Source organism: Ceratotherium simum, chromosome 8 (genome assembly GCF_057802395.1).
Source record: "Ceratotherium simum simum isolate JZ-2026a chromosome 8, ASM5780239v1, whole genome shotgun sequence".
Lineage (NCBI taxonomy): Eukaryota > Metazoa > Chordata > Mammalia > Perissodactyla > Rhinocerotidae > Ceratotherium > Ceratotherium simum.
The window spans coordinates 61,631,667-61,655,291 of NC_141907.1; the positions used below are offsets into that span (position 1 = coordinate 61,631,667).

Below are 23,625 nucleotides of genomic sequence, written 5' to 3' on the forward strand. Positions count from 1 at the left end.
TATCTGAGGATCTGTGACTTGAGATTCTAATGTTTCTGGTGTTTTCTGTCGCAATCCATTCTTTCTCTCTAAGCTAAATAATTGTTTTACTTAGTCTCAGAGGTATGTCGAACTATTTACAGAGGTCCGTACATGTATATGGATGGTTTATATTCACAATGCCGATTCCGTGATTCTTGCTCCCTGGCCAAGCTGAACTACTGCATGCTCCTCAGTAGGAATTTCACTGAGAGTTAAATTACTTTGAGCAGACAACTTCTTCAACTTTTGTTTCCTTTGTCAAATCTTCCCTTAACACACCACAGCCCTAGGTCATCTCTCCCTCTCCTAAATAATTCTTACCCTTATTTTACCATTTATAATGTTGACTCTTTTACCCTACGACTGTTAGCATTCCCTCTGGATAATGATGAGCATCAGCAAGAACAGATGAGACAACATGGGTGCATGTGCATTTCATTTATTTATACTGATTATCAGTTATTAGGAGGTATAACTGCTCTGTAAGACCTAAGTTCATTAGCATATATGCTTTAGTATAATTCCTTATAACTAATAGATGATTCTTTTTTTTTTTTTTGTGAGGAAGATCAGCCCTGAGCTAACATCCATGCTAATCTTCCTCTTTTTGCTGAGGACCGGCTCTGAGCTAACATCTATTGCCAATTCTTCTCCTTTTTTTTTTTCTCCAAAGCCCCAGTAGATAGTTGTATGTCATAGTTGCACATCCTTCTAGTTGCTGTATGTGGGACACGGCCTCAGCATGGCCGGAGAAGCGGTGCGTCGGTGCACGCCCGGGATCCGAACCCTGGCCGCCAGTAGAGGAGCGTGCGCACTTAACTGCTAAGCCATGGGGCCGGCCCTAGACGATTCTTTTATGGATTATAAAGTTATTAAATAAGGAGGCTGTTAGATTGAGGTGACTGTAATGCCTTGGTAGCCTATGCAAGCAAACCAAAACCTAAGCCAGAGTCAGTGCACTTGAATCTGAGAAAATGAAACTTAAGAACAGTCAATCACAGGGGCCGGCCCCGTGGTGTAGCGGTTAAGTGCGCACGCTCCGCTGCTGGCGCCCCAGGTTCGTACCCCGCCGCGCACCGATGCACCGCTTGTCAAGCCATGCTGTGGCAGCATCCCACATAAAGTAGAGGAAGGTGGGCACAGATGTTAGCCCAGGGCCAGTCTTCCTCAGCAAAAAGAGGAGGATTGGCATGGGTGTTAGCTCAGGGCTGATCTTTCTCACAAAAAAAAAAAGAACAGTCAATCACAAACAGCCAACTAGGCTTTCCTGAATAAGGCAACTGCTTAAGCTATAGCCAATTAAATAATTTCCTTGCTTTGCTTCCACATTTTCTCTATAAAAACTTCTCCCCTAGCTCCTGTCAGTGGTTAGGAGCATTGGTTAGGGGCATTCCTAACCACCTTTGGTTTGGAGCTGCCCAATTTGAATGGATGTATGCTCAAATAAACTCTTGAAAAATTTGTGTGCCTCAGTTTATCTTTTAACAGAATTATCCTTGTTAATTACACAGAAGCCTTCCAAACTCCTCCTCAGAATTACTACTAAGGTGGACCCAGCTAAACCACATATTGTTTTGCCCCTACTTACGGTTTATTTCATTACTACATGGGCTTTTCTTAATAAAACATCATTAACAAGATGAGAGTTCATATTACTTACACAATTTAGAGTGGCGCATTCATGGTTTAGTCTCAATTTTACCCTTTATTCCATTATTCAAATTACAACTTTGATCTCTGTTCATCTCACTCTTATGATTGCAAGAATATAAGCATTCTTTAATTTTATCTTAAAAAAATTTACCCTGTTTTGTATCTGTATGGTGTTCTAGTGATATTTAATGTTCCCCTGATTTAACACGTTATATTTTTACTAACTAGCTCTTAAGACATCTGTTGCTTCCCATGTAATAGATTCCTTTTTTGATCAGCATTACTTACAAATACCACTTATCTGAATATTAGTATTTCTTTTCCTATCTTTTGTTGTTAGTGACATTTGGTTTATATATGTGTTTTGTTTCCTCAGCTAGATTAATGATTTAGAGGTCAGGTACCATGTCTTGATTGTCTTTGTTTGCCCCATTGGGTCTTGAAGATACTAGGTACACAGTAAATATTTGTTAAGTTGAATTTGATTGAACTGAGAATATTCCAGGAATCTTTTCCTTTCATCTCCTATAATAATTTGAAAGAAGTCTTTACTTTCTAACAAAAGAGCAAGTTTGTGCCTCAGTGGTTCTAGAGGTAAAAAATTTTAAAAAGTGTGTTATTATGGTTAATAAAATAGTCCAGATAGTCTTGGAAATTTTAGGAATACCTTGTAAATAAGAACGATTAATGTCTCCTAGGGCCCAGATCTTTTAGGTCAACCCAGGTTTCTTCAAAACTAGCCGAGTATTTCTAGTGTCATTTGCGTGTAAGATTACCCAGACATAAGGTATATATATTGGTGTCCCTATGGCCTGAAGCGAAATCTTTGCAAACTGATATGGTCTGTTCAAGGTGTGTGATGAATTAGGACACACTCATGATTTTTAACATTTGGAGGTTATAGAACTCTGTGAGAATCTGGTAAAAGCTATGGATATATATATATTTATACATTCTGGTTATAATTTTAGGGAAATTGTTTAGCCCTAAAAATCACACATCCAACTTCTCCTTTTTCTCTTCTCCCCCTTTCCCATTCTAAAATTAACGAGGGAGTTTCTTTCTTGCATCTGAGCCTAGGAAATGAGATGGCTGTGTTATTCTGCCTGTAATTAGATTTTTAGTGTCCTGGGAAAATGTTGCATAATATGTAAACAACACATGCTTGTCTCTATCACTAGTGAAAATAAGACAAGTTATTTTCTATTTTGAAAGCAGTCTCTCTTAGAATGAAACTCTGGAGGGTATGGATTTCCCCTTCTCAACAGCTATTGCTGCTATTAAAGCATTAAACTTAGTTTTGAAACATTTTTCCTTTTGAAAGTCATATAAGCACCTGCTTAAAACCTTACTTCTCTTCCCACATAGGGGCTCTCGTAGTCTGGTAAACAGTTTTCCAGTACACATATTGGATATTGTAATGGGAGAAGGTCATCATTCCTTCTGTGCCTATCTGATCCTTTAACAAAACGTTTTAGTAAGCTTCTCTTTATTTCCAAGTTTATTTTCTCCTGAGGTTTAAGAACTATCTAAAGTCTTTGGAAAGTTATCCTGTCCTTGGAGGGAACACCGATTTCTGAAGGATTCTATCTATGGCAAATGTCAGTAACTCATTTATTCATTCAGTCAACAAGTATTTAGTGAGCATTACTATGCACCCAGACCAAAGATCCAGTGGTAAATAAGACAAGTGTAGTCCCTGCTCTCATAGAAATTTGTGGGGATAGAGAGTGAACAGATAAAGAAATAAATATATAATATATTTACAGATAATGAGAAAGGCTATAAACAAAATTAAAGGAGACTAAAGAGATTGAGAGTGATAGAAATGATGCTATTTTCAATAGATTGGTGAGGAGAGCCTTCTCCGAGGTGGTGATAATTGAGCAGAGACCTGAGTAAAGTGAAGGAGTGAGCTATGGTAATGATGGGAATATGTTTGCTGTGCTTGAGGAGCAGAAGGAGGCCAGTATGGCTGCAGTAGAAATGTGGAGAGTGAGAGTGGTAGGAATGAGGTGGGAGAGTTATGTAGAGCCTTATAGACTATGATGAAGGATTTTGGATTTCATTTAAAGTGTGATGGGATGCTATTGGAAGGATGAGACCAGGGGAGAGCCATATTTCATTTATGTTTTAAAAGTATTATGCTGGCTGTTGTGTAGAGAGTAAGTGGTAGCAGGCATGAGGGTAAGCAGGGAGACTAATAATGACAAACACACTATTATCTGATGACCTGAAATATATCCAGTAATAGTTTAATATTAGATTTTTAACACAAGCCATTACGTTGTAGCCTAGCATGGAGAAAGAAGTTCTGGTATGTATATGACTCTATTTTCAGTTCACATCTTTCTCAGAGACGAGTCATTTCACGAAGGTCACTCAGAACATAAATCCTAGTCCTTTAAGATTAACACTTATAATTTAGTGTCTTTGAAAATTGGTTTCAAATGGAAAATTGGTTTCCATTTGCTTAAAAATTTTTCCTTCTGATTAAAAACAGTAAAAATGTTCTTTGTAGAAATTTGGAAAATAAAAGCAAAAAGAAATAAAATCATCTACAATCCTGTCTCCTAGAAATAGTATTTTAATTAACTCTTGACAGTTATCTTAGCAACATTTCTGAAAGATCGCTATTTCTCTTTCTCTTTTATAGATGAGAAAACAGAGGCCCAGGCAGGCCTTAATGACTTGTTCAGAATTACCAGAGTAGTTATGTCATATTGTTACTGTTCTATTGAGGTTCTCAGCCAGCCCCTGAATGGAGGGAGAACAGTGTTAGTCAGTTATCAAGATGTAGATATGGAACAGTGAATTAACTGAGTATGGTCTGGCAAAGAAAATTGAGAGACGAAATTACAGACATTTTCCCCTTTCCCTCTTCTTTGTAGGAGGCCAGTGTTCTTAAATCAAGTTGCAACATTTTGATCATTGTGGCCCATAGATTTCCCCAGAAAAAGAGATTCTCCCTCGAGATTTATAACATGAGCATACTACAGTATATGTGTACATTTGTTCAGTGTACATCAAATTTTATTTATATCAAACATAGTAGATTTTCTATCCAGAGAGACAATTCTTCTTCACCTCTGGTCTAACTTCCCCAAGAAGATAGACTTTTATTTTTATAAATATCTGTCTAGACTTCTCTTTCTGAGCTAGATATCTGCATGAGCCTTGTTTTCTGGCTTATAATTTTTTAAAATCTTATTTAAAAATTTTTGTATTTGTGGCAGAGACAAATACACTTTCCCTTACAGTTTCTATCCCTTATTGCAATTAGGTAAGGCAGTACCTTGTTCTGGACAAGCTAATGTGAACTGCAGCGTTTGAGAGCCAGTATGCCATTTCCATCTTTCTCTTTCCTGTCATGGCAACCCTCAATTGAGATAGAGGCAGACTGTATTCCTGAGTTAGCATAGAGGCCCTGCCATCCTCCTTGGAACTGTGTGTGAGCAAGAAATAAACTTTCATTGTGTTAGTTCTTTAATGTTTTTGGAGCTCTGTTACTACAGCATAGTCTAGCAATCTTAAACATTATTTTTTTGTGTATGTTTTATAACATGTATGTAGATTGTAAATATATAATGATGGTGATGGCATACAGGCTTCTATGCTTTGCTAATTTTTGTCTCTCCAGCATCATTTCTCAATATTCATACCTCTAACTTTATCCTTATATTCTCCCAGATTGAACACACCACACTGTCTCACACCTCTGTATTTGTGCATGCTGTTTCCTCTACTGGAATTCACTTTTCCCCTTCTATTGGATTCTCTCTGTCACCTCTCAGATAGATATGCATCTTCCACATTCCAGATCACTATTACTTTCCCAGGAAAGACTTCCCTGATTTTCTCTATTTTCTTTGTACATTTGGAGTTTTTTCAGTTTAAATTTATTTACCTTTATCTCTGTCATCAATAGTAAATTATAAACACACTATATAGTCATTTCTTATAACCTGGTATGTAATGGGCATAGATAAATGTTAAATGAATGCCCTGCTTTTGACAGAGAGTATTTTAAATCCTTATTGGTTTAACACCTTCCTGAAAATTAGTTGACAGTCAGTTGAGAATAAGATAAGTGACCTTTTGTATAGATTTAGGAGGTCAAGAAGAAAAAGAAAATGAGAGGGCAAGAAGGATAGATTCTGCCACTTCCAGTTTTGCTGTGACCCAGTTAAGGCTCCCATAGTAATGGTCATATACTGTATTCCTTTGTCCTATACCAAAATGTGATAGCGGTTTCTCTATTTCTCTCTTTTTTTTTTGATATTGCATTAGATTTTTATTTTTTTTCCAGTTTCTCCTATTGAGGGCTAATTGGCATATAACATTATATTTGTTTCAGGTGTAGAATGTAATGATTTGGTATTTGTATATATTGCAAAATGATCACCAAAATAAGCTAGTTAACATCTGTCACCATACATAGAAATTTTTTTTCTTGTGTTGAGAACTTGGACGATCTACTCTCTTAGCAACTTTCAAATATGCAATACAGTATTATTAATTATAGTCACCATGCTGTACATTACATCCCCAGTGATAGCTTTCTTATTTTTCAGTTTTGCTATGTGAAGTTGCTTGATATTCATGAAGATGTCTCATAATTGGTAATATTCTGGAGTTCTTTGTTTCTTTTCTGGTTTGTTTTGCCTGTTTAATGTAAAATAAAGTATGTGTTCAAAAAAATTAAAATGTGTAGGTACAGATTAAAGAATAAATTTTTATGTACCCACTACCTAGCTCAAAAATAGAACTTTACCATGGTCCAGAAGCCCCTGTGTGCCTCTCCCTGATTGCATTCCCTTCTCCCCTCCTGAAGTAATCACCATCCTGAATTTTATGGAAATCATTCCTTTGTTTTTTTTCCATCATATATGTTTTTACTCTCAAATACAATGTTAAGTTTGCGTGTTTTAAAACTTTATAGTAAACGGAATCATGCTGCATGTACTTTTCTGTGACATGTTTCTTTTTTTTTTTTTTTTTTAAAGATTTTATTTATTTATTTTTCCCCCCCAAAGCCCCAGTAGATAGTTGTCTGTCATAGCTGCACATCCCTCTAGTTGCTGCATGTGGGACGCGGCCCCAGCACGGCCGGAGAAGCGGTGTGTCGGTGCGCGCCCGGGATCCGAACCCGGGCCGCCAGCAGCGGAGCGCGTGCACTTAACCACTAAGCCACGGGGCCGGCCCTCTGTGACATGTTTCTTTTGTGCAAGATTATTTTTGAGATTCATCCATGTTGATGTGTATAGTTGTGTTTCATTTATTTCCACTGCTGTATAATATTCCCTTGAGTTAACATACCCTAATTTGCTTACCCACTCTATTTATGGACATTTGGATTCTGTCTAGAGTTCTGCTGTTTTAAACAATGCTGCTGGAACATTCTCTCATATATGTCCTATGCAAGAATTTATCTATGGTATATACATAGTAGTAGAATTACTAGGACATAGAGTGTGCACATGTTAAATTTTATAAGATAATACCAAACTGTTTTCTAATGTAGTCGTAGCTGTTTTCTCTTTCACCAGCAGTGGAAGGGCGTTCCTCCTTGCTCTGCATCCTTCCTGACACTTGGTATTATCCAACTTAAAACTTTTTGCCAGTCTGGTGTTGTGAAATGATATCCCATAATGATTTGAATGTACATATCCCTGATTACTAATGAGGTTGAACATCTTTTCATATGTTAAGGGCTTGTACTTTTTTCTTCTGTGGAATTCCTATTCACTTCTGCTTCCCATTTTTCAACTAGTTGCCTGTCTTTTCCTTTTTTAGTCATAGTATTTCTATATATATATATATATCCTAGATACTAATAATTTGCCAACTAAATGCATTGCAGATATGTTTTTAGTGACTAATTGGATATGGGAGGTGAGGGAGATGAAGGAGTATAGAATTACTCCCAAGTTTCTGGTTTGGAGAACTGAGTGGCTGATGGTGCTATTAAGTTAGGACATGGAATAGAGGAGGAGAAATAGATCTGGGGAAGAGAAGAATTAATTTATTTTGGAGTTTGATGAACCTATGGGATATCCAGGTGGAGATGTCTCATAGAAAGTTAGCTGTAAGGGTCTGAAGCTCAGGCCAAGCTCTGTTATGCCACATTGGTCCTGAAGGAATCTTGTATGATGGGCCTTTAAGGAGACTACGTTTGGAAGGAATATGGTAATTCTTAAACTCGTTTGTCCTCTACACATCTCATCTTCTTCTTTAGGCTATGGATTCTCCAATTTAAGCTTCTTATGAAAGAAATGTTCCAATCAGATGACCCGTCAGACACTTCATCTTAGTTATAATTACTTTATTACTTTTTTGGTCTCTTAGCAGTTAAATAATCTTTCTTAATATTTCCAGGAGAGCACATTATTTTTATTCTGAAAAACATCCAGCGTATTTTGTCTTACATAACATGCAGAGCATATATCTAGATTTTAAAATTTCTCCCATTGCTCATTCATGTGTAGTACTTAATCACACAAGTTATTCCATAAACACTGAAAACAATGTAAGAAATATATACATCTAAGAATTCTATTTTGTATAGTCTTTCATTAAATAATACTATTTTCACATACATTTCCAGCTGTTTCTATGTTTTTGGAATTTTGTATATATAACCACCAGAAGAATATGGGCTCCTTGGGAAGATGGCAGTAGAAGTCCATGGGGTAAAAATCTTTCTTAAAAAAGCAGATCGTGAGCCAGCCCTGATGGCCTAGTGGTTGAAGTTCAGCATGCTCCACTTCAGTGGCCCAGGTTTGGTTGCCGGGTGTGGAGCCACACCACTCATCTGTCAGTAGCCATGTTGTGGTGGTGGCTTACATAGAACTAGAAGGACGTACAACTAGAATATACAACTGTGTGCTGGGGCTTTGTGGAGGGGAAGAAAGAAACAGATTGTATTATCACTTTGATTGCATACCTTTTAGTTATTTGAGATTCTAAAACCTCTGATAAGCCCAGAGGTGGAAAGATCCCTTGATAACCTTTAAAAGATAGGCAAGGTGAGTAAAGTGTCAGTAGCAGGGCTAGGACTTGGCACATTTACTAAGAATGTAGCACCTGAGCATAGCTTATAGTATAGTGCCAAGGCATAGTTACTACTGAACAGCTCAGGATGATGAACCATCCACCTCCCTGCAGGAGTAGTTGCAGCTAGTGAGGTGACTGTGGTTGGTCATCTTTTAGGAGAACTGCAATCCGGGGACAATTAGGGCTTGACATGTACTGTATGTAGGGAAATGATGGCAGAGGCAGCCTCTCTTTGGTCCATCGTATCAGTTGTACATCGATTATGCTTCTCTCTGTGTTTGATGAGATCTTTTAGACCTGTAAGAAGAGAAAGGGGGTGTAAAAGTGTGATACTCTCAACTCTGGCTTCAGTCCGGGTTCTACTTGGAACATACTGAGTTCACAGGCAACTCCAAGTCCTCAGGTGAAGTGTGTGGTGAGCTTTCCTGGTGCTACACAATCATTGTGGATTATAGGGGCTGCTCGTTTAAGGCAAGGAAAGGCTGGGGGGGAAATTTGGCAGCTTTGCTTGGATAGTTATAGCTCTACCTCAATGTTGAAATGACCTATTGACACTTCTAGACAGGTAAGCCAGGGTAACTTTTGATACCACACAAGATGGCACCTCAGTATAGAAATAAATGGAGGTAGAGGATGCATGGTGGTAACACACTTTTAAGCCAAGGATCTCACAGGCAAGCCTGATGCAAATATTTCTAACTTCCCAAGATTGACATTTCTTAGAGCAGTTCTTCTGCAAGCAACAGCAGACCTACCTTTGCTTGCTAATTGCTTTCAGTAAATTCTGGATGGTCTGGGACTCTGGATTCAGACATCTTTTCTCCCCATTCTTTTTCATTGTGGCACTGTAGAAGTAAATAGGAATGGAAATATTTAAAACAATGTTGTACCAATAAAACAGATGGAATATACAGTTTTTAAGTCATACATTTAAGTTTCACCCTAGATGTTTCTCTTTGCTATATAGAAGTCTTAGAATCATCACAAACTCTTTACCAATTTGTGGTCATCATCACATATTTAATATATGATTACAACCAGGGAGGTGATCAGATGGGATTTTACTCACATGATCTCAACACGTGGACAAGATTGACTTGCAGGAATCATTTCAATTTTTTCTAAGGATCTTCGATGAACAGGTCGATCACTAATCTTAATGCAGGCACAGCGTGTAGTTCTAGACAGAGGTATTCCTGTGGGAAAAGAGACAGGTACAGCAAGAGAGGTTAATGCAGTTTTCATTTTAGGCATTTAATGTGGATTGGGTAGTACTTAGCAGAACCTGCATCCCCATGTCATCACATAGTCACTTAATCTGAGAAGGAGTGATCCCATTATAATGCAGCTCTGAATTAGTTGATTATTTGAAAAAATGGAAACTTTTTGATTTTAAGATCATACCCTTGAGCACAGTTCATATGGTTAACTAAGCTGAGTTAACTAAGAAGGTATCTGTGTCATCCTCTCCTCATTCCCTCACATTTTCTCTGTCTGTCCTCCCTCTTTCCCTTCCTCTTCTGCTCCCACCCTTCTCCTCCTCTTTGTTTTACTCCACTTGCTTCTCTGACTATAAACTCTGTGGCCAGAGGGAATCTCTGCTCATTTACCTTTCATTTATAGGTAGGCTATGAAACTTTTGCAAATACACGATTTCTGTATTCATAGAATTTATACCCAGTCCTACTTCTGACCTTACAAATTAAATATCTTTGATGTTCCTTACCTTGAGTTCCACTCAGAGTCAGAAAGATAAGGCAGAAAATAAGAACAGCACTTTGGTTCATGGTGCTGCGACTGGAGGTTACTCTGCAGTAGGCTCAGAATGTCTAAGCAGTTGAGCAGTGTCTCAGAAAACGTGGGGCTAGAATGCAGTATTTATTTGCAAAGGCACTTTCCCTCTCTTAACTTTGATTGGATAACATTTCAGTTGACTCAGCAAAACTTGCTGTGTCTGTTCCTCGGGGAAGTCCCACGTTGCAGAATCAAAGGTATTCTTTATTTTATTGTGGCTTCTGAGTTATGGAATTTCCCTCCACCCCCTTTTCTTCAGTGAGTGAGTTAGGTTTCACTTTCCAAAACATGGAACTGTTTCTAGAAAAAGAGAACTTTATTGCATATAAAAGTAATTTTTTTAAATGGAACTTTAATGCTCATCTTTCACCTCCTGCAAAACAAAAATGTCAACTTAATCCTCAAGTCAAGGTCCTAAATACAATTTTAAAATGAATGTAGCTTAATACTGTGTTTTGAATCCATTTTAATTTGCAGCAGTAAGGCATGAATAGGAATATCTTACATTTATTCACTTTATGGGTTTCAGAGATGTCATATACTTTCTCATTTTATCCCTATAGTAACCCTGTAAAAAGATAGGAAAGTTTTCTTCATTTTATGTATGGGAGAATAATCTTAGAGGTTACATAGTTGTGTTAAGTCCAACAAGGACTGCCATCCATTTAGTCTAACTGCAAAGGGTTCCAGGACCCAATTCCAGCGTATGTACGTGGAGGCTTCTCCACACCAACAAGCAGTTATCCGATGCCAACAGGGTGTCCGAGAATTCAACTCATTTGTGACACCATCTACCCAGAGACAGAATCAGATTCCACGGGTAGAAGGCTCAGTCCCACAAGATGACCCTCCACTTCAGATGCCAGTCTCAAGTCCAGGTTGTTACCTCTACTTCTGACTGATTGGCTGTAATTGATTAGAGGTTCCCATGACCCCCTCCTTGAGTTCAATTAATTTGCTAGAATCGTTCACAGAACTCAGGAAAACCTGTTTACTCACTAGGTTCCCGATTTATTACGAAGGATATTAAAGGATACAAATCAACAGCCAGATGAAGAGATACATAGGATGAGGTCTGGAACAAAGGAGCTTCTGTCCTTGTGGAGCCTGGAGCCCAGCATAGTGGCACATGGAAGCGTTCTGGTTCCCCAACTGGAAGCTCTCTAAAAAAGAGGGCAAGGAGCTATCCTTTTGGGTTTTTATGGAGGCTTCATTATGTAGTCATGTTTGACTAAGCCGTTGGCAATTGACTTCACCTTAAGCTCCCCTCCCCTTCCTGGAAATCAGGGGATGGGACTGAAAGTTTCAATCCTCTGATCACATGGCTGGTTCTCCTGGCAACTAGCCCCCACCCTTCGGTAGTGTCCAAAAGTCACCTTCATTAACAGAAACAAAACACCTTTATCACTCTCAACACTTAGAAAATTCCAAGAGTTCTGGAGCTGTAGGTGGGAACTATGGACGAAGACCCACATATGTATGAGAAATATATTTTGGTTATCTGAATGACCACATACATATTTCTTATAAATCACAGTATCACGCTATGATGCTTTTTCTCAACATTTATTTTAAACTTCTGTAATTATTTTCAGAGGCTAAATAATTTTTAAAAATTCCTCGGTAATACCAATTTTTCATCCTTTGTAGATAAATCTAATTTTTGGAAATAATTTTCGGGGCATAGCCCTTTGATCAAATGCTGTACAGTAATAGGTTTGGTCTTCTTGGACAAGGTCAGAGATATGGAACTGACAGGTTTCAAAGAATTCCAGAAATGCTTTGGTCATTCATAACATTAGAATAAGTGAATAGCCTCTAACGTAACTATTTCTGGGGAAAACACTACTCATTTGGGTATCTGATATCTTGTGTGTTAGTAAACAAATTTTATGTATCGCAGTCAGTCCCTGAATGAAAATATCATAAGATAACATAGCCTGGAGTGAGAAAAAGATTCATAGCTATGGTATGGTTATTGCAAAAAACAAAGGAAAACAAAGGATGCTTTTTGAGGAAATAAATATAAAAGAGGAGCATGAGTAGAGAGAGACCTTGAGAGAACAGGCTGGAAATAGGTTGATTTAAGATGGGTACAGCTGTAAGAGACTGTCAAATGCAAAGCAAAGGAAAAAAAGTGTTAGCGATTGAACCGGTAACAGTAATAACTGAAATTAGCACAGTTTCAACTGGATGACAAATAGGGGCAAAACCTGTTTTTTTTATCTTAGCATTTAGTAGTACTTGGCTGATTATTCACAGCAGATATCATCAGTAGGAAGCAGGTGACACCCATATAGTGTAACACATGTTGGGCCTGACAGTGGAAGTTCAGCAGTAGCCAAGGGATATAATAATCTGGTTGTGTTCTTTGCAAGTGATTGGCAACAGAGAATCCGAGATGAAATACTGTTCCAAATGCAGGCTGGCAACAGAGAATCCGAGATGAAATACTGTTCCAAATGCAGGCATCACCCTGCAGTGGGAAATCTGGTGCAGATGATGATACTTGGAACCAAGGGAAACATCTGGGAGGTCTTTTCGCAGTCAGCTAGGCTGCAACAATGTAGGGATAGGCCAGGGGAAGGCAGGGCTTCCATCCTAGGATTAGGCAAGTGTACCTGGCAGGTACTGGCCCAAAACTTGGCGTAGAGGCCAAGATCAAAGCCTATATCTGCAAAGTGGGCACATATGACTTGGAACCTCAAATGCAGGAACTGTCATCAGATCAGTGAGTGAGTTGGTGCTGGGGACAAGCAGGAATTGCTGGAGTGCCAAATACTAGGTGGGGCTGTTCCAGGGATTGGGATAGAGCTGAGCTTTCAAGTGGGTAAGTCAGTGAACTTAGCTGTGGGAAACTGGAAAGACAAAAGGAAAGGAAATGAGGCAGAGACTGATAGAACCCATAAGACTTTCAACCAGCAGAGAGGCTTTCTTCTGAGGAGGGAAAGGCCTATGAGAGACAGTGACATGGAGGGGCCCTCCCATAGCTGTTTGTGCAGAATAAAAATTGGATTGTGAGTAAAAATGTCAAAAATTTTCAGGGAAATCTCTGACTTCATGGATGGAAGAGGCTCTGAACAGTTCAACGTTAAACAATAAAAAAGATACATGGTGATAATTTTACTTTTGTTAGTATCTAAATTCTCAACTAAGATGCTGTCTATATATTAAAGTGAAGAGAGTTGAGGCAGATACCTGCTAAGTGGACTGAATATCTGTTATTAATGAGAAAATATTTCTTATTCATTTAATTGATTTTTTATTAAACATTACTTAGTGTTAATTATGTGCCAGGCATTGTTTGAAGTGCTTTATGAATATTGACTCATTTAATCCTTAGATAATGACTCATTTAACCCAGTAACTCGAGCTCTAGAGTCCATGTTCTCAGCAACTTTTGTTATGCTGCCTCTCCAAGAATATTGTTCTGGATTTGTATTTCTGATTTCCATTCTATCTGTCTTAATTGGCTGAAGCCATCTTTTGAGGTTATTTTGGTGCCTCAGTAATTAAACACCTAGAAAAAGTTTAAGATGGATCTTACACTGAATTTCATAGTAAAATGAAAAATGCTGTGGTATATATATGTTATACACATATGTATACAGATATACAGGTATGTTAGCCAGTAAACAATCACATAGATACACATTTATTCACTTACAGTATTTTTTTAAAAGGTAGTTTTCTTGCTTAAAACAGATCATGTTCAGTTGGATTCGTTTTAGAGTATATCAAGTATTGTGTGTCCTGGAATTTTTGTGACTGGGGGAAAAAGACATTTGTTTCTTCCTAAATTCTGAAATTTGTATTCTAATTGTGTGAAAATATGTAAATTTGTATTTATTTTACGAGATGGATTTTATTGCAATTTTTAAAATATCGCAAATAGATCTTATCATTCAGCATCTTGTTATTTCTGCAACTAGACAACTCCTAGGTTTTATTCATCAGCCTACTAAACTCTTCTTTTATCAGAAATATAGATGCCTTCCAAAATTTTTCTGATCTTCTTATTTTGTGTGTGTGTGTGTGTGTGTGTGGAGATCAGCCCTGTGCTAACATCTGCCAATCCTCCTCTTTTTTTTTTTTTGCTGAGGAAGACTGGCCCTGGGCTGACATCTGTGCCCGTCTTTTTCCACTTTATATAGGACGCTGCCACAACATGGCCTGCCAAGCACTGCGTCAGTGTGCGCCTGGGATCCGAACTGGTGAACCCTGGGCCGCCGCAGCGGAGCACGCGCACTTAACCGCTTGCGCCACTGGGCAGGCCCCCTGATAGTCTTATTTTTAACTGTTGTGTCTTGCTGAATCATTATAAAATGTCCTTTGTCTCTGCTAACAATTTTTATCTGGTCTATTAATGTAGCTACTCCAGCTCTCTTTTGGTTACTGTTAGCATGATGTATCTTTCTATTCTTTAACTTTTAACCTATTTGTGTCTTTAAATCTAAATTATGTCTCTTGTAAAAAGTGTACAGTTGGATCATGTTTTCATGTTTTTTTCTGGCTTTTGATTGGAGTGTTTAGTCCATTTACATTTAATATAATTAATAATAAGGCAGGACTTATATTTGCCACTTTGCTATTTGTTTTCTAGATATCTTGTCTGTTTTGCTTCTCTGTTACCCCTTTACTGCCACCTTTTATGTTAAATAGATATTTCCTAGTATATCATTTTAATTCCTTTGTTTTTTTTAAACAGCTTTATTGAGACTTAATTTACATATATACAGTTAACCCATTTATGCATACAGTTCAGTGATTTTTAATATATTCAAAGAGTTGTGTAACCATCACCAAAATCAATTTTAAAACATTTTCATCACCCTAAAAAGAAACTCCACATCTCTTAGCCATCACCCTCCAACCTCCCCACCCTTCCCAGCCATAGGTAACCACTAATTTACTTTCTCTCTTTATGGATGTGCCTATTCTGGACATTTCATATGACTCGAATCTTTGTCATTTCTTTTACTACATACTTTTGGGGTTATTTTCTTAGGGTTTCCCTAGGGATTATAATTAACTTATCTTAAAACAATGTAGTTTGGTTTAATACCAATTTAATTTCAATAGTATAAAAAGACTTTTCTCAGATATAGCTCTGTTTCCTCCCCCTCATTTGTGCTGTCATACAAGTTAAATCTTTATACATTATAAGTTAATCAGTACAGTTTTATAATTATTACTTTTTACAGTTGTGTTTTAAATCAGAGAAGATACAATTATACCACCTTTATATTTACCTATGTCGTTCTCTTTACTGATGCTCTTGGCTTCTTGTGGATTTGAGTTACTGTCTAGTATTCTTTCATTTAAGTCTGAAGGACTTCCTTTAGTATTTCTTGTAAAGCAGGTCTGCTAGTGACAAATTCTTTCAGTGAGTTTTTTTTTATCTGTAATGTTGTGATTTCTCCTTCATTTTTTTTAACGTTAACAGCTTTATTGAGATATAATTTACATACCATATAATTCACCAATTTAAAGTATACAGTTCAGTGGTTTTTAATATATTCACAGAGTTGTGCAAAAATCATGTCCTTCATTTTGAAGGATCATTTTTCAGGACACAGAATTCTTGGGGACAGTATTTTTCTTTTAGTACTTTGAATATGTCACTCCATTGCCTTCTGGCTTACATAGTTTCTGATGAGAACTTAGTTGTTCTAGTCTTATTGAGTCTCCCTTGTACTTGATGAGTCACTTTTATCTTGCTGCTTTCAAGGTTCTCTCTTTGTCATTTGACAGTTTGACTATGATATGTTTAGGTGTGGATCTCTGGAGTTTGTTGAGTGCCTTAAATGTGCAGATTAATGTTTTTCATCAAGGGGCAGAAGGAATATCTGCCCCTTTCTCTCTACTCCTCTCTCTTCCCATTATACATATATTGGTACTCTCGATGATGTTCCATACATCTCTGAGGCTCTGTTCATTTTTCTTTCTTTCTTTTTCTGTTCCTTGGAATGAGTAATTTCAATTAACTTGTCTTCAGGTTTGCTGATTCTTTCTTTTGCCAGTTTAAATCTGCTGCTGAATCCCTCTAGTGGATTTTTCATTTTGGTTATTATACTTCTCAAAGCCAGAGGTTATTTTTTATAATTTCTTTTTTTTGATATTCTCTATTTGGTGAGATGTTGTTCTCATACTTTCTTTTAATTCTTTAGACATGGTTTCCTTTAGTGCTTTGGACATATTTATAATAGCTGATTTAAAGTCTTTGTCTAGTAAGTCCAATGAGGAAGTTCTGGGCTTAAACCAATAAGTTTCCCAACCTTTACTGAAGGGCTCTGTGTATGTGTTGTGGTATGCCTTCCATGCTCTAGCAAGCAGTTTACAACTGTGCCTTAGCCTTTACTTCCTGTTTGTGCAGAACCTCAAGGTCAGCTTGAGGTGAGAGATTAGGGCCTTCTCGAGTCTTTTCTGAGTATGCACACAACCCTGCACATACATGTAGCCTTCTAGATTCTTAGAAATATGCTGGAGCTTTTCAAAGCCCCCTATAGACATCTCATTTTACAATTTTTCCTTTATACTTTTTAGTCTCTTATTAGACCCAATTGGTATGGCCACCTCCATAGTTAACAATTGTTAAACAATTGCCACTGATTGTTTTCAGCATAAATCCTAGGGATAGGGCTGTTTGCACTTAGTGAGCTCAGAATCAGGTCAAATAAAGACAAGCCCTGTGAGATTCTAAGGAAGCTTTCAAACAATTGTCAGTAGAGATAATCATCTGGGGGTGGGGCTTTTGAGGAGCTTCAAACCCATTCTGCCTCTCCATTGGCTTCTAGGCAGCTTTTCAGAGCTATATAGTTGTGAGGCTGTTATTTTTCAAGGCTATAGTAGAGCAGGGGAGAGAGGAATGGACATTGTAGGACAAGGAAAAATGCCAGTTTTCTCTTCTTACTGAGATTCAGCTGTTTCTTAGATATTCTCTGGATTGCTGCATACCTTTGTCTAATTTTCAGAGTTCTGAAAAAGTTGGTTTTGACAATTTTTTCCAGTATTCCTTTTGCATTTACAGAGGAGCAGATTTTTAGAGATCCTTACTCTACTATTCCGTAAGTGCTTTGTATAGAATTATTTTTCATGGTTCCTTTTTTTTTTTTTGAGGTAAAATTTACTTATATTGAAATTTTTAGATCTTAAGTTTAGCATTAGATGAATTTCACAAATACATACACTTGTATAATCCAAACCCATGTCAAGTTATAGAACATTACCACCACTCCAGAAAGTTTTTTCATGCCACTTGCCAGTCAGTCCTCACCCCATCTCCTCTACTCCTGACACAACTATTGTTCCAATTTTTTTCCTTGTAGATTAGTTTTGCCTATTCTTATAAATGGAACCATTTCAGTATGTACTCTTTTGTGTAAGGCTTCTTTTGCTCAGTATAATGTTATTTAGATTCATCTGTGTGTTTATGAATCAGTAATTTGTTCCTCTTTATTGCTGCATACATCCTTATTACACAAATATACCAGTTGGTTGAGCCATTCTCTTGTTGATGGACATTTGGACTGTTTCCAGATTTTAGTTATTACGTATAAAGCTGCTATGAACATTTTTGTATAAATATTTTTCTGGGCCTATGCTTTCATTTCTCTTTCATTAGTAGAACAGAGTGATATTTTTTAAACATAAGTCATCCTCGTCCCTCCTCTGCTTAAGACCCTCCTACAACTTCCAATTACACTTAGAATTAAATCCAATTTTGTAACTAACCTGTTTTACTAAGTCCTCTGTGATCTGGCTGCTACCTATCTCTCCAACCTCATCTCCTGTTGTTCCCTCTCAACCACTACACTCCAGTCACACAGTCACAGTGGCCTTTACACTAGCTGTTTTTTTTTTTTTTTTTTTTTTAATCTGGAATGCTTTTCCCTGTGTTCTTTGTGTAGGTGGTTCCTTCTGGACATTTGGATTTTAGCTCAATAGTACCCTCTCTTAACATATAGTCTAAAGCAGCCATGACCTTATTTTAATTCTTTACATGGCATTTCTCGGTGTCTGATATTTGGTTAGTTTATTTTTTATTCACTTGATGTCTATTTTCCCACGCTAGAATGTAAGGCCCATAAGAACAGGGACCTTATCAGTCTTATTCACAGTTGCATCCCCAGCAACTAGAATATCATCTAGCATATGGAAAGTACTCAGTAGATATTGGATTGATGGATGGGTAGATGAATGAATTTTTCCAGACTTTAAGGAACAGCATACATAAGAATTGTACATCTTCAAAAAGAATTTCACTTGACTCATCAGATTTCCAAATTGGGACATGGGTGTTATAGTTTTCTCTAGCTTTAGGAACCAAGTTTAACTTAAGAAGACTGTAATTTCCCTAGAAGTTAGCATAGATTCAGGTGTGTAGAATCAATACAGTCATGTACTGCATAGCAATGTTTTGGTCAATGACGGACCGCATATACAACAGTGGTCCCATAAAGATTAGTACCATATAGCCTAGGTGTGTAGTAGGCTATACCATATAGGTTTGTGTAAGTACATTCTGTGATGTTTGCACAATGACAGAATCGCCTAATGACACATTTCTCAGAACATATCCCCATTGTTAAGCGATGCATACACGTACAAGTGTTCTTAGCTAGCTATAGGCCAGAATCTTCATTCCAAGCGTGATGCCCTTAAAACCTTCTTAATTTTTAATTGGAGATTCTCTGTAATTATGCATTGAATGAATGAAGGAATGCAAATCTCTTTAGTGCATATTATGTATATGGCCACGGATGGTGTTGGAAGAAGAGGAATGAGGAGAATTGTACTCATTCTCATTTTTGTCTTTGTACTTGGTATAGAGAACCAAGCTAATTTCAGGGGATCCTAGGAGGGAAAAGATCCAATGTCTGTCCTTGATGGATTTGCATTTTAATTGGAAAGACCGACAAATATGAAACAATAAATATCAATAAAAGAAACTATATTATCAGTGCCAAATGGAGTGTTATAGACAATAAATAATATGGAGATTTGTAAGAGAGTATACTCATTAAGACCAGGAGTGCTCAGATGAACCTTGAAGTGTGAACTGTGCTTAGACAAATGGCCAGGAAGGGAAAGCATATGTAGTTAGAGAAGTGTCACAAAAAATGGTATAGAGGGATGCCAGCCAACCAGTCAGACAGGTTGATAGAGTCTCATAGGGATGGTAGTGCCTTGTTAGGATTCTGTAAGATCTGGTCCTCAGTTTTACAGGTCCAGAAACTCCCGTTTTTTCTAATCATTCCAAGTAAATATGTTCTCAGAGAGTTAATTCTGCTAACCAAATCTACAAGAGACAAAGATGCAAATTAAAAGACAATTTATTCATTTATAATGAAGACCTCTCCATGACTGGGATGGTTGGGTCTGGTATCCAAGTCACCCCTTTCCCAGTATCAGAGTACTACCTGGGAAGTTGAATTACTAATCAGAATGTTGTCTGGTGAGCATAGAATCAAAACAAAGGACCCTTCTCTTTTTGTTATGAATGGGGATCTGCTCAGGGAAGAAACCTTACAAGTGTGATTAATGTGGAGAAGAATTCAGAAAAAAATCAAACTTTTAGAAACAGTAGTAAGCCACTTATTACTTGTTATATCCACAGCCAACCCTACATGAATCATTTGAATAAAAATCTAAATTATAATACTTTTAAAATTTATATTTCTCTCCACTTTTTCAAGGCTTTTGATATATTCACTTTCTTAGAATTCACTGATCTGAGTCTACTTTTGGAAGAAAACAAGAGTTAAGGAAATGTCCCATCTTTGGTTTCAGTTTCAAATGCTGTTGGTTTGTCTTGAAGCGTCTAATTATGGCATCAGGCCAAAACAAACAGTGTGGCCTGACAGACTTGATACAGACCCAGAAAAAAATGCTTTCCGAGAAACTAATGTGCTTAGAAGAAATTTCCTAAAACATGAGCTAGAGGAGTTCAGTGATTTCTGTAGACTGGGAATCCCCTCAACTGATGTACTCCTTGGAAAGTATGGGAGAGGAGGGCAAAGCTTTCCCTTTCATAGTTTTTGTGTGTGTGTGTGAGGAAGATCAGCCCTGAGCTAACATCCATGCTAATCCTCCTCTTTTTGCTGAGGAAGACTGGCTCTGAGCTAACATCTATTGCCAATCCTCCTCCTTTTTTTCCCCAAAGCCCCAGTAGATAGTTGTATGTCATAGTTGCACATCCTTCTAGTTGCTGTATACGGGACGCGGCCTCAGCATGGCCGGAGAAGCGGTGCGTTGGTGAGTGCCTGGGATCGGATCCGAACCTGGGCTGCCAGAGCGGAGCTCTCGCACTTAACTGCTAAGCCATGGGGCCGGCCCCACCCTTTCATAGTTTTGGCTGAGCTCCTACAAGATTCCCTTACACACTTTTGAATTACCCATCATTCACTACCAGCCTGAGTGAAGGGCAAAGTGGGTGGTAGACCCTTACAGTCATTATGCTTGGGAGAGCTGGGAATAGCTTCTGTTCGGATGCATTTTAAACCATGCAACATTTTGCTTTCCTCACGCTTGATGGGATGATGAGATGGGCTGGGAATCTAGAGATACAGTATATCTGTTTGGTCTCTCACTAGCTCTGTGATTTTGGACAAATTGTTAGGTCTGTCTATGCTTCAATTTTCTTATCTTCAAATGCGCATTATAGTACCTAACCCATCCACCTTTCAGGTTGTTCTAAAGATGACAGGAGATGAAAAAGGTATTGTAACAAGCCTAAATGAATTTTTCATCCACCAACATTTCAAGTTTCAGCTTATCTCCTAGGTGCAACAAATAGTATTTTCTCTCTGGAGGATGCAGTTATTCGTGTGGTCAGATGTATCTGTTAGTCTATAGCATTCACTAACCATAGGCACAAGTCTCCTGGTAGAACGGAGGGTTGGAATCATGCAGCATTTACTCTTAGGAAAGGGCCTATTTAGGTAACCTGTCTTACGTTATGATAAATAAAAGTACACTGTGAATTTACAAAACAAGACATGGATGGCCATTTTTCACTTCTTTTCATTGTACTGTAGGTCCTAGCCTGAAAAATAAAACAAAAAAAGAAATTAAAACCTTAAGAATTAGATAGGAAGAAATAAAATTTTGCAGAGAAGATTGCCTTGAAAACCCAAAAGAATTTGCCAAGTTTTAGAAAAAAGACAGAATTTATCAAAGTGGATGGCTAGAAAATCAATGTGTTACCCTTTCGACGTCAGTAACAAATAATTTAAAATGTTATTTTAAAAGAAGTAATTTAAAAGAAGTAATTTATAGTAGCAACAAGAAATACTTAAAAACCTAAAATACTTAGGAATAAAACTAACAAAAGACAAACAAGACCTGTTTGCAGAAAATGTAGGTGAATTTTTCTAAAATAATGTCAAGTAAAATAATGTTGAGATTAAATTCAGAATGATTACCGTTTTGATAAAGTTCAGTAAAACTAAAGTTAAATAATATTTTGTTTAGGTGTGTGTATATAAATAAAACCTTTTTTTTTTTTTTTTTTGGTGAGGAAGATCAGCCCTGAGCTAACATCCATGCTAATCCTCCTCTTTTGCTGAGGAAGACCGGCTCTGAGCTAACATCTATTACCAATCCTCCTCCTTTTTTTTCCCCAAAGGCCCAGTAGATAGTTGTATGTCATAGTTGCACATCCTTCTAGTTGCTGTATGTGGGACGCGGCCTCAGCATGGCCAGAGAAGCAGTGCGTCGGTGCTCGCCCGGAATCCGAACCCGGGCCGCTAGTAGCAGAGTGCGCGCACCTAACCGCTAAGCCATGGGGCCGGCCCTAAATAAAACTTTTTAAAAAGCAAGGGAGTAATGGTTGCACAACAGTGTGAATGTACTTAATGCCACTGAACTGTACACTTAAAAATGGTTAAGATAGTAAAATGTTACGTGTATTTTACCACAGTTTTTAACAAAAGCAAGGGAATAATAAACACGGAATTCAGGATAGTGATTACCTTGGGGTTGGAGGAGGCAAGGGAATGGGATAGGGAAGGAACACCCAGCTATATTTTGTTACTGTTAACGTTGTAGTTCTTGATTTGAGTGGTGAGTTCATGGGTCTTCATTATATTACAAACATATAAATATATGCGTGCATGGATCAGGGATGGCAGTGTATGTATCATCAACTAAAATGTTGATTAATCTAAATCTATATACCTGAGGTCCAAAAAAAATAAATTTACCATGAAGTCTTCATTTCAGGGAAATAGTTTTAGATCCCTGGTTCCTCCTTTGGAAAAGAGCCAAAGAAATGTGGCGTAAATAGGCCACTACTTTTCTGCATTTTGTATCTTAAATATTGGGAAGTTTTTAAGAATCTCTATTAAATTGTAGCAATATTTTGGCTTAACAGAGCGATTGGTGAGTTTAAATCATACTGAGCCTACTGTTAAGGAAAGGTCATTGAATTGTTAATCCATAGAATAGACTTGAAGTTTATTTTGTCTGATATAAGTATGGCTATACCTGCTTTCTTTTGGCTGCCATTTGCTTGGATTATCATCTTCCATCCCTTTACTTTGAGCCTATGTCTGTTCTTGGAGCTGAGATGGGTCTCCTGGATTGGGTCTTGTTTTTTAATCCTTCCAGCCACGCCGTGTCTTTGGATTGGTGAATTTGGTCCAATCAAATCCATTTTATTTTATGTTTAGAGTGATTATTGATATATGAAGACTTAATACTGCCATTTTATCTTTTGTTTTTTGGTTGCTCTATATTTCCATTATTTCCTTTTCCTTGTGTTTGTGTCTGCCATTTCAGTTTAGTGGTTTTCTGTGATATGTTTCTTTTTTTTTTTTTAATTTTATTTATTTATTTTTTTCCCCCAAAGCCCCGGTAGATAGTTGTATGTCATAGTTGCACATCCTTCTAGTTGCTGTATGTGGGACTTGGCCTCAGCATGGCCGGAGAAGCGGTGCATCGGTGCGCACCCGGGATCTGAACCTGGGCCGCCAGCAGCGGAGCGCATGCACCTAGCGGCTAAGCCACGGGGCCGGCCCCTGTGATATGTTTCTTACATTCCTCTTTTTTTATGTTTTGTGACTCTGCTCTCAATTTTTGTTTTCTGGTTACCATGAG

At 37.7% G+C, this 23,625-nt stretch overlaps 2 protein-coding genes across 3 annotated transcripts in view; one reads left to right on the forward strand and one right to left on the reverse strand.

Moving 5' to 3' along the window:
* The window catches only part of ART3 (ADP-ribosyltransferase 3 (inactive)), a 125,046-nt gene that overhangs the window by 6,519 nt on the left and 94,902 nt on the right, over window positions 1-23,625 (forward strand). The window lies entirely within an intron of this gene.
* On the reverse strand, window positions 8,017-10,569 carry CXCL10 (C-X-C motif chemokine ligand 10). Its single transcript, XM_004430848.3, has 4 exons — window positions 10,457-10,569; window positions 9,800-9,926; window positions 9,486-9,575; window positions 8,017-9,027 (listed from the first exon to the last, which is right to left on the reverse strand). Exons 1-4 carry the CDS (start codon window positions 10,515-10,517, stop codon window positions 8,991-8,993), a joined length of 315 nt encoding a protein of 104 aa, XP_004430905.1. The 5' UTR covers window positions 10,518-10,569; the 3' UTR covers window positions 8,017-8,990.

Excerpts from the sequence above, each read along its gene's own strand:
- CXCL10 (XM_004430848.3), bottom strand. The coding sequence starts at position 10,517 with ATGAACCAAAGTGCTGTTCTTATTTTCTGCCTTATCTTTCTGACTCTG. Across the intron at positions 9,927-10,456 it reads GACTCTGAGTGGAACTCAAG|GAATACCTCTGTCTAGAACT; the intron begins GTAAGGAACATC and ends CTTTTCCCACAG. Across the intron at positions 9,576-9,799 it reads TGTCCACGTGTTGAGATCAT|TGCCACAATGAAAAAGAATG; the intron begins GTGAGTAAAATC and ends TTACTTCTACAG.